The 15,518-nt window shown below is 39.0% G+C and overlaps 1 protein-coding gene across 2 annotated transcripts in view; it reads right to left on the minus strand.

Annotated features, from left to right (window-relative positions):
• Positions 1-15,518, minus strand: part of CCDC102B (coiled-coil domain containing 102B) — a 200,550-nt gene that overhangs the window by 116,811 nt on the left and 68,221 nt on the right. For both annotated transcript variants that reach the window (XM_066247332.1, XM_066247331.1), the window contains exon 5: positions 5,259-5,372. In XM_066247332.1, the coding sequence (XP_066103429.1) occupies positions 5,259-5,372 (114 nt within the window). The remainder of the gene's footprint in view (positions 1-5,258; positions 5,373-15,518) is intronic.

Here is a 15,518-nt window from a genome sequence, read left to right on the forward strand (position 1 = left end):
TTTACATACAGTGTCCGGAGTTCTGAGCCACACTTACTGGGTCCACTTGGGAAAGGTATGTCTCCTCCACCTTTTGGAAGCGCCGCAGGACAGGACGGAAATGGGTGGATGGTGTACAGAAAAGAGACCAAACCACACATAAGAAATAATAAAAAAAAAAAAACTCAAAATTTCAAAAAGTTTGAGACTGAAATATTTGTGGTATATATTTTTTGGAATAATATAAGATAAAATAGTGGCCCTTGGAAAATGATTGTTTCAAATTTTTTGGCCTAAAACACCTGATTGTGAGTTGACTTTCAAGTGGCAGCCAGGTTGCAGAAAAAAATAATGATTTCCTGATTCAAAAGGCCAGTTGTAGAACGATTTCCATTCTAAATAAACTTTTCATTTCCAGTTCAAGGGACCTGGATCTCAAATATGGAGAAAAGATCAAATGTCTCCATCATGCATATGCATGGATGCATATATTGAGACATACTCATCTATCAAGTTACTTTGTGCTCAGAGAATTCACCTCATTACACATTAACCAGGAAGAGTCAATTATTTAAACACTCTGGGCCTTCTTGTCAGGGCTGAACTTCACATTTCTTTGACCAATCTGATTGTCAAAATGAAAAAATCATCATCAGAGTACTTCTTGAGAGAGACAGGTCAGATCAAATTGGTGGGTGTTAGTAATAACCAATTTTAAAAAGTCGCCCACCATCCATAGGGAGCACCAACGGTTAAAGAACTGTGTTGGTTGACATTCAGAGACTACATTTTCCCCCCAATTCAAACATTATCCTTTGAAAATCCATCCCATTCCTGAAGGCCTGGCTCCTAGAGAGCCACAGGGCGATGCCAGACAGGCCAGCAATGTCAGGCGCTGACCCAGGCAGCACTTGGTCTCTGGATTTACAACTCATTAGTGGGGTGACCTTTGGTAATTGCCTAACTGGCTTAAACCTGAAGCCTGAATCTGCACCTCTAAGAAATTGAAACTAAATAGGAACACTGGTAAAAAAAAAAAATGATTTCACTAATGTTTCAGGCTAAACTGTAACCTTGAGCAAGGTGAATTCTTTAGTTTTCTTTAAATGTGGATTAGATGCATAGATCATACCAGTGTCAAAATACTAAATGATATATTTCAGTAGTCCAGCAATACATATACAAGTCCGTAGCTGTTATAATAAGCTTGATATCAATAAAAATTGGCAAGCAACTAGAAAATTTATAAGTTTATATATGCAAATTAAAATAGCATTTTTTACCCATTAGCTTGGCAAATATTAAAAATGACAATATCTACTTTTGCCTATAGAATAATGAAATTAGTATGTCTATACACTGCAGACAAGTGAGTCTGTAAATTGATACAATTTTTCTAATGGACAATTTGGCAACATGTGGTAAAGATTTAAAAAATAAAAGTTCTCCTGAATAAGCCACACCATATCTAGGAACTTACCCTAAGCCATTTTTAAATGCCCGAAGATTTCTGTGCACATACATATATAATGCAATGTTAATTATATATCTAAAAATAAAAAATTAAAAGAATTTTAAAACTAGATATACTTTTAATTAAACTATGGTACATATATAACATATAAAAAACCTTAAAGACTTCACTCAAAACTGTTAGTACTAAATGAATTCAGTAATGTTGCAGGATACAAAATCAACACATAAAAGTTCGTTTTATTTCTACACACCAATAATAAACTAACCAGAAAGAGAAATGAAGAATGTTATCGAATGCACAATTGCATCAAATAGAATTAAATATCTAGGAATAAATTTCACCAAGGAGGTGAGAAACCTGTGTACTAAAAACTATGACAGTAGAGAAAGAAACAGAAAAAGACACATATATCCCATGCTCATGAATTGAAAGGATTATAATTATTAAAATGTCCATACTACCCAAAGCAATCTACATATTTAATGCAATCCTTATCAAAATTCCAATGATGTTTTTCATAGAAATACAACAAACAATCCTAAAATTTGCATGGAACCACATAAAAACTGCAAGTAGCCAGAATAATCTTGAGAAAGTAAAACAAAGCTAGAAGCATCATATTTCCTGATCTTAAATTATATTCCAAGGCTATAGTAACCAAGACAGCATGGTACTGGCATTAAAATTATATTCCAAGGCTATAGTAACCAAGACAGCATGGTACTGGCATTAAAACACTCAGTGGAAACAAATAGAGAGCCCAGAAATAAACCCATACCTATATGGTCAATTAACTTAGTACAAGGGAACCCAAAATACACAACGGGGACAAGACAGTGTCTTCAGTAAATGGTGTTGGGAAAACTGGACAGCCATGAGAAAAAGGGTAAAAGTGGGCCATTATCTTTACCATATCCCCAAATGAACTCAAAACAGATGAAAGACTTGCACAGAAAACCTGAAACTATACCACACTTAGAAAAAAACATAGGCAGTGAGCTTCTTGACACAGAGGTCAACAATGAATTTTTGGGTCTGACACCAACAATAAAAGCCAATATAAACAAATGGGATGAGATCAAATCAGAAAGATTCTGCACAGCAAGGGAAACCATCAACAAAATAAAAAAGCAGCCTATTGAATGGGAGAACATATTCCCAGATTATGTATACGGTACGGGGTTAATATTCAAAATACATAAAGAACACATGCAATTCAACAGCAAAACAAGCAAACAATCTGATTTAAAAATGGGCAGAAGATCCAAATAGACATTTTCCCAAGAGGACATACAGATGGCCACCAGGTATATGAGAAGGTGCTCAACCTCACTAATCATCAGAAAAATTCAAATCAAAACCGAAATTAGGTATCACCTTACACCTGTTAGAATCGCTATCATCAAAAAAGATAGCAAACAAGTGTTGGTGAGGATGTGGAGAAAGGGAATCTTCATGGACTGTTGGTGGGAATGTAAATTGGTGTAGTCACCATGGAAAATAGTATTAAGGTCTTCAAAAACTTAAAAATAGAACTACCATGTGACCCAGTAATTCCACTTCTGAGTAGTTGTCTTAAGAAAACAAAAACACCAATTCATAAGGATAAATGCACCTTGATGTTCAGTGCACCACTATTTACAATAGCCAAGATATAAAAATAACCTTAATGTCCAATGATGAATAAATAAACAAATTGTGATATATATATATATAATAGAATATTATTCAGCCATAAAAAATATAATGAAATGTTGCCATTTGTGACAACATTGATGTACACTGAAGGGATTGTGCTAAATGAAATAAGTCAGACAGGGAACACAACTACTGTTTGACTTCTCTTATACATGGCATTAAAAAAAATAGCTCACAGGCCAGTGGTGGTAGAAAGTGAGAGAGATGGGAGAAGAAGATAGTAAGTTATAAAAAATTATGCTATAATTTTAAGGCCTCAGTGTCAAAAACAAAAATAATATCAGCAGTGATCTGTCATCCTTGCCAAGCAAAGGAGGTAGCTCCTACCCTAATTTAAAATATAAATGCATACATACATACTCAGATATATAACACACACAGACACATACACACAAGCTCACTGTTTCTATAAAATCTATCCCAATATTTGTTTTCTTTTGAACAAAGCCTTCTTTCTGCAAGTTCATTCAATTGAATATACCATTTAAGTGCACATAGTAAAAGACATAGCCAATTTATTGCTACCTTTGCTTTCGACCTTCAGTGCTTCATTAAGAATTTTAAAATAAAAAATATAAATGATAGTACTTAAATGTCTTATGGGAGCTTTCTTTCAGGTGGCTAAAATGTCTGTATCCTAATTTAAGAATGCAACTCTGCTCTATAAATGTGAAATAGCCTACTCAAGGCCACACAACTAATAAACGAGCCTCAGACCTTTCTATTAAATCAAATGTAAGACGTTGAACATAAGAGATCCTGCATTGCTGTGGCTCCCAAATTATCCTGGAAATGAGGATGGAAGACAATGCCCTGTCTATCAAGAAGAGCTCCTTATTGTGATGGTTTGATTCTGTTTATAAATAAAAGATGGAAAAGCCATCATTGATTTCTCTTTGGCTTAACTGCTAAGAGGAGTTGTTTGCAACAGTTCCATCTTTCTCATCATGGACCAACAGTTCCGTCTTTCTCATCAATTATGCCTGCTGCACCCCCCACCCCAACATCACCCAGGACCTCTTCTATGCCTCTTAGAAGAGGGAACCAGGGAAGGCTTGATGCCATCAGGAGCATGGCAGGGAGAGCTCAGTCCTAACTAACTCCTGACAGTAAAACACTCTGCCCCAATTTTTCCCTTGCAACATGGAATCTTTGCAAAAATCCTGTGTCATCACTATTCATATGTTGCTTTCCAACACCTCAGTCTGCAGACTGAGATGCCCAGGGGCTTAAGGAGATGACCTGTATAAAGTCATCAGCAGTAATGGAAACATCTGGCTCCACAACCTCTGCATTTTCCCCCGCACCCCATTCTCCTGACAGGAAACGCACTGTGGTGGGAGTTCAGTCATCTGAGACCCGCATGAGGAACAAACCATCTATTACCGATCACTTTCCAGCCCATATATGCGCTAACTTAATTCCATTTCTTGAAATGATCCTACTTATTGGTACCCACAACGTATTCCAGAATCACCTGTCACAGAATGACACTTAATGCACTAACTCAATTTTCTAAAAGTGCAAAGAACTTAATTTCCCCTCCTAGTCCTAAGGATGATAAGTCATTCTTTATCAACATGGCAGAGAAATCAGACTTCACAATCTGTCAAACTGAATTTGGCGGTGGAAGGAATGGAAAGTAGATGTTTCTACTATTTCACGTGATACCTAAGCCACAAATCAACTACAACCGAAGTGCAGTGACCCTGCCTGTGGCTAGCTGCCGATGACAGGGTTGACTTCACCAGAAACCGCATGCAGTACATCTTTGTGTCATTGGTCCTGACAGATGGGAAAGCTGATTGATCTTTCAATAATATGTATTCACTCACAGTTAGACTTGTATTGGCTATTGGGTGCTTTCTTAGTCAAGTATTTTGTCTTTGTAATATTTAGATAACTTAGACCTACTGAAGAGCCAACACCCTTCCATCGCATTTTAAATAATGATTGGCATTTTATCAGCCAATCATTATTTTATTCGATTCTCAACAGCATTCTTCCTTGTAACCAAAGGTGCCCACTTAACTTCCTTAGAATAGTATATTATTGATAACGTTCAGATAGGTTTCAGCGTTCTACCCTTTATCCAATACCTTACCTCTGCTCTCAACTCACAGATCACTCTGTCCTTGTCTTGAAGTTGTGGCCCTTTCTTCATATCTCCTGCCATTTCCTCCACTTCATTTGTATGTTGACCATGAAGAATGCTAAACTGAAAAAATAATAATAATAAAGTTGAAATCATAATCATATGATGTGACAAAAGCTGGTTTCAGGATAATCCCCTTCAGTCTTTTATTTTGCTTTCTGCTTTCAGTTTTAGTTGATTGTTGTTTTTTTTTTAAAGGTAGATTCTGGAAGGTATTGTGGTTGCTTTTGTAATTATTGTGGTTGAACCATTTATTTTTATACTGGTAGCTGAAAACTCCAAAGTTGTTAGGAAAAAAATCTGCAAATCCCCATAAATCCAAATCCATCAATTGAAAATTGGGCAAAACTCATTTACCTTCACAAACTCTTGATACTGACCAATTGGATTCTAAATTAATGCAGTTAACCCTGACCTTCCAGTATTGAATATTAGCCCCACAGTTCTCCTTGTAATCCTGCTTATGTCTATTTTCTATGAAGTATAAAAAAATCTATAGATTGTAGCAGAGACAAACTTGGTCAATGGAAAAATACATCTCTATAATGCTCGAGCTGATTAAATATTTGCAGAACATCTATAAAAGATGTCAATAAGTTGCCATAGGAAACTACTGCAGAAAAAAAACAAAAACAGGATAAATACATTGTGGTCCATCCAGACAAAGGAATATTATTCAGCACTAAAAAGGGATGTGTAATCAATCCATGAAAAAAACATGGAGGAACCTTAGCTAAAAGAAGCCAATCTTAAAAGGCTACATACTGTAAGATTCTAATAACAGGACATTGTGCGAAAAGCCAAACTATAGAGACAATAAAAAAATACCAGTGGTTTTCAGGGTTTGGGGAAAGGAAGGAACAAGTAGGTGGAGCACAGAGGACTCTTAGGGAAGTGACACTACTCTGTATCACACGGCAATGGTGGACACTTGTCTAAACCCACAGAATGTGGAGCAGAGTGAACCTTCAGGGAAACTATAGTCTTGGAATGGTACCGATGTCAATGCGTGCTCAACAATGGTAATGACTGCACCCTTGCAGTGAAGGACCGGGTAGTGGGCAAGGCTGTGCACGTGTGTGGGCAGACACCCTCAATTTCATGTTATGTGAATTCAAAACTACTCTGCAACATCAAATCTATAAAAATAAACAGGGAAGTGAGAAAAATCCTATAAATGCAAACAGTGGGTTTTCCCCCTGATAGCTGTTATTATAATCAGAACTTTTCAGCAGACCCATGCAATTTGATAAATATATGAATAAGTAGATACATATATGTATGCTATTGTGTTTTAACTTCATTTGTCCCTAAAATATAGAGGTAAATGTTTTCAGAGTTTATATTATGTAATTTTTATGTATCATACCATGAATGAGATTATGACAGCTAACATTACACTACCTACTTAAAATTTAAAAATAATATGACTCATAATGTTATTGTTTTTAATTCCAAATATAATTTTATTAATATTTAAATGTAAAATAATATACAAAAAAATGGGTACATATGTACAAAACCAAATTTTTGTGAAGATTGCATTTAATGTGATGGGTATGCTTGCCTGTCAGTTCTTCTTTTCTTTGTATTTCTTTTCTTTGCTGTTAATCATGTCAAGATTGAAAATCCTAGTTAACACAAAAGGGTAGTTGTGACTGGTAATAATAGTAATACACTCTTTCTACGTAGCAATGGAAATTCCTATTGTTAGTGGGAGTATTAAGCATGTATTTAATTAATACTCGCTATGCATTCGCCCCTTTGGACAGCTTATATGTACACATGTCATTGCGTACTGATCAAAGTGTGACCATCTCCAAATGTCTAGTTCCATCCTGCAGTTCTGCCCTGAACTCTGGACCAATGATCCAACTCCATACTGATCAGCAACATGGGCATCCAAACGTTCACACATTGGAAAAGCAAATGAAGAACTTCTTTGTCAAACCTGTGTCTCTGACGGTCTTTGCCTCCTCGGTAATTACCACTTCCATCTTTACATTTGATCAGGCCAAAAATATTGGATTTATTCTTACTCTTTTTTTCTGACATACCTCCAAAATTTTAGCCAAAATAATTAAACTTTACCTAATTCCTTCCCTCAACCTTAAAGAATGATAGTAGACACTAATGAATGTTTGACTAAAGTTAATGCATATTTTATTGAATCCTTTAATTTTTTTATTTATTGATTATTGAGAGAGGGAAAAGGAAAGAAAAATAGGGAAAGAGAAATAGAGATATCGATTTGTTGTTCCATGTATTTATGCATTCTTTGGTTGTTTCTTCTACGTGCCCTGTTGGGGGATTGAACCTACAACCTTGATGTTTCAGGAGGCTATCAGGCTAGGGCCTATTGTGTCTTTTCATAATTGATCGTAATGGTCTTTCAATCTTTTTGCTCTCATGCTGATATAGCCTTTACATTTTTAAAGTTAAAATAGTATGTTTAAATTAAAAAAATAAAATTTCTGGTGAATTTAAATATGACACTTTAAATGAAATAGTTGCATCACACTTTCCTATATGCAATATCTAAAAATCATTAAAATGTCATCATCACTGTCATCTATTCAAAAAATTTATGTTGTTATTTTTATTTCTATTCCACCTCCTCCAGATCATCATACTGTATCATATATTTATACCTGAAAATGTTTATACTCTATTATAGGCAATAAAACATATGTGTAATGTGTATATATGTGATTGTAAGACTTCAAATGATAAAAGGTTTCTTTTGGAGTGAGTTATCTTAGTTCTTACAGGTACATGGTTGCTTAAAAATGAGACAAGGTAGCATGTATCATGATAAGTAATTATTAAATACAAACTAATCATTTGCTGGAAATGCATCTCTTAATGAGATGAATAGATACATTTTTTTCAATTATTTTGTGTATCCATGGATAAAATTACTTATTGACAGAATGAAATAAGAACTGTCTTTAGTTTTATTTATTCTTTTTCTAATGCAGGCACTGAAAAAGCAGATCACATGTTGATAAAAATGAAAGCTGTTTTGTTATAGGAGAGTCATCCTTGGCATTGTTCTTAAATATCTCTCTGAATCTATGACAAAGCTATATTTTTGATCTTCTATCAAAATTAGTTTTTATTACCTATCAACTGGCTAATCCATTAGGTCCTATGCCAGTATATTTATGAAAAAAAAAGTAGAAGCGTCCCTGGCTGGTTGGCTCAGCGGTAGAGCATCGGCCTGGCATGCGGGGGACCCGGGTTCGATTCCCGGCCAGGGCACATAGGAGAAGCACCCATTTGCTTCTCCACCCCCCCTCCTTCCTCTCTGTCTCTCTCTTCCCCTCCCGCAGCCAAGGCTCCATTGGAGCAAAGATGGCCCGGGTGCTGGGGATGGCTCCTTGGCCTCTGCCCCAGGCGCTAGAGTGGCTCTGGCGCTGCAGAGCGACGCCCCGGAGGCGTCCAATATTTTAAAATATCTCTTCATGTGGTACTCCTGAGCTTTTCTCACTTTGGCAAATGTTTTTGTTTTTTGTTTTTCTTTAAGTGAGAAGCGGGGAGGTAGAGACCCAGACTCCCGCATGTACCCCGACAGGGACCCTGCCAGCAAGCCCCCTACCGGGTGATGCTCTGCCCATCTTGGGCCATTGCTCCTTTGCTCTGCAACCAAGTTATTTTAGTGCCTGAGGCAAGACCATGGAGCCATCTTCAGTATCTGGGGCCAACTTGCTCCAAATGAGCTATAGCTGAAGGAGGAAAGAGAGAGATAGAAGGAAAGGGAGAGGGGGAGGGGTGGAGAAGCAGATGGTCTCTTCTCCTGTGTGACCTGACTGAGAATTGAACCCAGGACTTCCATATGCTGGGCTGACTCTCTACCACTAAGCCAACCAGCCAGGGCAAAATGTTGTAAAACAACACTGAGCATGGGAGATAGGGAGGCCTTTCGCTGCAGAAATGGACAGCGAGCGGTGTGGGTGAAGAGAACCTGGTCACAAAGCTCTGCCTGAGGCTGACTAACCTTTGAGGACCAGATACGGAAGTGGGGAACCTGGACTTGGAAACCAGATCACTCTTCCTGTTTCCTCTGGAAGCGGTGTGCAGATGGCACGGTGGGTGCGGTGCTGGTGAGTTTGCAGCGTCTGCAACTCTCTCCATGAAAACAGGGAGAGCAAGAGAAGAACAAAATCAGACACCTCTGGGTGCCAAACAGAAACAGTCCCACCCACACAGACAGCAGACTGACTGACAGCTGCCAGTGGGGAGGGGTGGGGGAAGAGGAGAAAAAGAAGGGGAGGCAAGAGAGAAAGATGAGAAAATTGAGCTGCACACACTGGCAGTTCGAGAACAGTTACAGGGATGTGAGTTGCAGCATAGGGAATCGAGTCAATAATACTGTAATAATGTCTGGTGCCAGGTAGGCAATGGCAATGTCAAGGGGAACTCCTAGTGAAGCATGTGGTTGTCTAAGCACTACGGCATACACCTGACACTAATATAAAATCATATTGAACACAAAAAAGAGAAAGAAGAGCAACCCAAACTTCTGGATGCCTTCAGCAAAATTAGTGACACGTTTTCCCTGTAAACCCTCAGATACCGGTGGGTTAAGACCAGCCACTCACAGCTTCAACAACCAATGAAAAAATATGAGAGAAAAGCAATATGCCCCAAGAACAGAACCCCCAAAGGGACAACAGACATTCCCTGCCAGGTCATTGGGAAACTAGCCGAGTTTCACACATTCTGATTGGTTAGTGAATGCAGGAGGCTCATAGGAAAGTCGGAATAACCGGAAACATCTATACCCTACAGACTCTTTACAAAAAACCTCACACCCTACACTGAGAGGTCAATGCTGAGAACAGAATTCACACTAAGCAGAACGGGGGCAACAGCAGCAGAAAAACGTCAGTTAGGGAACAGAGCCAAGAGTCTTTGGAAAAGACAAGGCCATGATTCCAGGCACTCGCCACACATAGTAAGAGCAGTGAGCTCTGGAGTGGTGAAGCCAGAAAATATTTCTTGATGCACCCACTTCCTATTACAGGTACAAAAAAATCTAAATCTATTAAGAATGAGCCACCGAAAAAGGATGAGAGGGGAATCACACATCATGTCATTATAAGGACAAAGGAAGAAGGAGCAGGGTCATGTTCTTTCTGACGATGAAAGCGTGCTACAGATGAGAACATTCTAAAAATACATGCCCACTGGAGAAAAAGAAAATTACATTTTCAATGTGACCGACACAAAGTAATTAAACTATAAATAATAGGAAAGGGCCCACCATGAAGTAGAAAAACCTAGAAATGTTATAGAAGTCAAAAGGAGAATTAGACATAAAGAAAATGCATTTCAGAATAAACTGAAGGGTACACAAAAGTAAATAAATATGAAGATAATGCCTGGAGAGATAAGGGGAAAAGAGAAAAGATGCTAAGAAATCCAAAAATAATGAGGAGAAGAGATTAAAAATCATTTCAGAAGCCATGACCGAAGAGCGCCGAAGAAGATTCCATGCGTTTATACATTTTCTGGTTCTCACTAAAATGGCTGGGAAGGGGTGACTGTCCCTGCAGCAATCACAGACTGTGCAGGCTGTAGTCTTAACTATTACCCATCATACGAACCCAAGCCTCTGACGAAATGGCTTATTTTAGGTCTAAAAAAGGGGAGGGGGTGATAACCCTGCATATCTTGTCATGTCATCGAGTAAGGAAATTACAAAAAGAGTGAGTCCTAGGACTCTCTAAACATCCTCAGTATCCCATATCAAGAGGACTGCTCGCTAGGCTACGTTTTGAGTATCACAATTAATAACTGCAGTAGATGAAAGCACTTCCAATTAGTTTAAATTCACGAATTCATAACGATGCCAAAAAAAGAAAAACAACAACCTGGTTTGATTAACACTGGGCAATGCTGGTGATCCAACTCACTGTAAACTAACAAAGAAGGGATGTATTAATGTACTCATAATGGATAGCTAATTTTTTTCTTCTATATGCGGTCACGGGCGCGGAGATGAATATACATGATAGATCATCAAGTCATAAAATTATCAATAAAAACGCATGAAAAGCAACACATTCCTCTGATGTCCATTGAAAATTATTAGAAAGATCATTTTAAATACTGTACTACCATTTTATAATACAACCAACTCTTCCAATTGCATTAAAGTGAGGGCCATGCTTCCTTCAGTAACTCAAGGTTAAACGGTTTACCTGATTCCTGATTTCTGTCCACAGAGTCCATCAAAGGCCAAGGGAAACACCAATTAGAGTCCCAAAGAAATAATTATTATTATTAACACCCCAATAAATTCAATTTTAAAAATGGAAACATGAAAGGAGATTATACCCTTATTACCAAGTCCTCTGGGAAGGTACAAGCCTAAAGGTGACGGTGTCAATTAGCAAACACTGATAATGTCATCTTAGAGAAAAACTTTTAAAAGCTCAGGGATAATCAAGGTCCTTGATATATCCTGCTGACCAAACCTCCTCTCCCCAAGTCGTCCAGCATGTCTTTATTGGTTCACCCCTGTGGGACTATATTGGGGGCCCATTAGCAAACGTAGGACAACTGCAAGTGGCTCGAAGTACTTGCAATTGAAGTCCTAAAAAAGGGGTACATACAAATATTTGAAAATAAATTACCAAAAATTTTTTCCAAATTTAATTTTAAAAATGTAAACACATAGGTTCAAAAAACATAACAAACCCCAATCCCAAAGGTACATGAAAATCATGTCAACACACATCAAAATCAAAGCCAGTAGTAAAGAAAAATCTTTTTTCATTCTTAATAAAATAGTCTTTATTGGGTTTTTTTATGTTCTTTTCCAGCTTATTGAGACATAATTGACATATAACATCATGTAATGCAAGGTGTACAATGTTATGATTTGATATACATATATATTGTGAAATGTTTACCACAATAAGGTTAGTTCATGGATCCCTTACCTTGTACAATTACATCTTGTTTTGATTGTTGTTATGCTGAGAACATGAAAGCCCTACTCTCACAGCAACCTTCAAGTATACAATGCAGAATGGCTGGCTACAATCACCCCGCTGCCTTCCAAAGGGGCCCTCATGCTTTTGCTTTTCCACCAGCAATGAATGAGAGTTCCTGTTTTTTCCACCATTTGGGCAGCCTTTGGTGCAGTTCCTGCTCTGGATCCTGGCCATTCAGATAGGTGTGGTGGTACCTCATTGTTGTTTTAATCGGCATTTTCCTGATGAAGTAGCATCTGAAACACCCTTTCACATGTTTATTTGCCATCTGTGTATCCTCTTTGGCAAGGTGTCTCTTCAGATCTCTGTCCCGTTTTATCATCTGGTTGCTTGTGTTCTTACTGTTAAGCTTAAAGTTCTTCACATAGTTTGGATAACTGTTCTCAATCAGGAAATATTCTCTAATATTTTCTCCTAGTCTGTGGCTTGTCCTGTCATATTTTTTGATGGTGCCTGTGCAGAGCAGAAGGTTTTGATTGTAATGAAGTCCAGTTTATCAATGATTTTACTCATGGATCCTGTCTTTGGTGTTGTGCTAAAAAAGGTCTCACCCTACTCAAGGGCATTTAGGTTTTCTACTATGTTATCTTCTAAGAACTTTATAGGTTTTGTGTTTTCTGTTCAGGTATATGATCTGTACTGAGTTAATTTTTGTGAAGAGCATAAGGTCTGTGTTTAAGTTCATTCTTTTTCCATGTGGATATCTAGTTGTTCCAGCATCATTTGTTGAAGAGACCATCTTGGCTCCATTGTGTTACCTTTGCTTCTCAGTCAAAGTTCAATTGAGTGTACTTCTGTAGGTCTATTTCTGGGCACTCTGTTCTGTTTTGTAAAGCCAGTAGCCAGGGCCACCATCACAGCTGCCTGGCCCATGCAAGTTCATATTGGATTCGGACAGTCGGTAAAGAAAAAACAGAGCCAAAAACTGGTGGGCCATCATCTTTAATCCTAGCTTGCACCCAGCGGGCAAGTAAAAACACACACTGGGCTCCAAAACCCACTCATTCAGTGCTCACAAAGCTACTGACTTATCCGAGTTTCCTAGAATCAAAGGTTTCTAGCTCACCAGACTTATTTACCTCTGTTCCCCATCTCCTTCCTTCTCCTTGCACAAACTCTGCACAAACTGGCTTCTCACTCAGCACTCTACCATCTTGGCTGCTTCTCCTGGTCTCCTCCACATGGCCTTTTTCTGCTCTCCTCTCTGCTTTCTCTTCTAATGCTAATCTCAAGAACCAAGAGAGAGCAAGCTCCTGGTCTGCCCCACTTTATAGTGCAGAAATCAAAATCTTTAATCCAGTATACAAAATAGGAAAGTCTCTGATACAAAGTCCCTTATCTGAGGCATGATGGGATTGCACCACCCCACATCAAAAAGGGTAGGAAAGGCTTAGTCCTAAAACCAAGCCCCAGGCTACAAGGATCCTGCCTGCCCACAGCCTGCCCCCAACACACATTATTATCACCTGGGCAACAGGCTTCCACGTGGTCAGCGCTATCTTTAACAAATTGAGCGTAATATGTTTTATCTGCCCAACATATTCCATTCATCTATTTATCTGTCCTTTCCCCAACAGCACACTGTCTTCATTACTGTAGCTTTCTAGTAAGCCTTGAAGTCTAATAGCATCAGGCCTCCAACTTGTTCTTGTCCTTCAACATTGTGTTGGTGGTTCTGGGTATTTTGCTTTTCCACATACACTTGAGAATCAGTTTGTCGATATCCACAAAATAATGTGCTAGGATTTTAATTGCATGAATCTATAGATCAGGTTGGGAAGAATTGATGTCTTGACAATACTGAGTCTTCCTATTCATGAATAGAAACACCTTCAAGATATGTATTTGAATGTGATACTATTTTAATTATTGCTTCTAAGCACTTTTCACTTCATGCCATCTTGTTCTCTAAGTTCACACACACCACAGCCCAGAGTTCTTTAGCTCACAAAAACAATGAAATTATAGAACATCAAAGTTCTTAAGGGAAAAAATGTGTTTTAGATTTTTACTTTTAGATAAGCACAGTCTTCAAAGGATTAGCATAGTTTAATTTTTAATTAAATATTACTTAAAGCTGCACATAATTATTATAGAATAAAAGTAGAAAAAACACATTGGGATATATTTGATTACAGCTAAAGTATGTTATTTAACTTCAGTGAGTAAAAAAAATTAGTGTCAACATTGGTAATAGGGAAACATTTCTGCAAATCTTCAGAAATAAAAATTGGTTTTTGATTTAGTCCTCAATTAAACATGAGAGTGGCCTGCAGTTCTATAAAAACCAAAGTATTGAGTGACGTCACGGAAATGGCGCCGTGAGAAGCGCGTCCGACAGCTCTCCCCTAAATCACAACAAATTTATCAACTAGAAACAGAAAAATTTATCCTCGGAGCATTCCGGAGTTCCACACAAACTGAAAACAAAAGGACTGTTATCACTTGAATCTGAGAGACGAGGGTGTGGAGGAAGCTACCGCAGCAGCGACGCTCATTCAAGCCGCGAGGGAGTGCGTCTGCGGTCAGTCAGCCCAGATACTTGGGTACCGCGAGCCCCCGCGAGCTGCCGCGAGCCCCCGCGAACCGCCACCGCGAGTGGCCGCCACGAACCGCCGCGCGCGCGCCCGGTCCGGTTGAGCACCGCTGACGTTCCCAGCGGCCCGCACACTGCGAGTGGGGGTCGCCGGCCACCGGTGCCCGGAGCGCCCCATTCGCGTGCGTGCCTTGGGCATTCCACGCGCCCAGGGCGCCCTACTGGCCTGCACACCCAGGGGGCTCCATTATCCTGCGCCTGGTGCGGTCCAGCCGCCAGCGGCGGGGCGAGCGGGAGAGGCTTGGGAGATTCTCTCCATGGGCGGGGCACCTCACCCAGCCATTCAAGCTAACAATCAAGCGTTGGGGGAGGGGCGCGTGCAGGCAGCCTAAAATACCTTCGGAAACACAGCTGCGACCCAATCACTGAAATTAGCTTAACCCATAAAATCTGCGCACCCTCGGTTCTAATTCATAAGATCTCTCTCAGTTCAGTGATCCAAGACAAGAGGCGTGATATTTTTTAGTGCCTCTCGCTAAAGGGGCGGGGGCAACTTCTGATTGATAGAGCCTCCATATTCAGGGATAAACGCTAACAAGAAGGACTTGGCAGATAATAAGGTCTATACTACACTAGTCATAAGCAGAGACTAGTGCCTCTTCTTCC

This window comes from Saccopteryx bilineata, chromosome 11 (genome assembly GCF_036850765.1).
Source record: "Saccopteryx bilineata isolate mSacBil1 chromosome 11, mSacBil1_pri_phased_curated, whole genome shotgun sequence".
NCBI lineage: Eukaryota > Metazoa > Chordata > Mammalia > Chiroptera > Emballonuridae > Saccopteryx > Saccopteryx bilineata.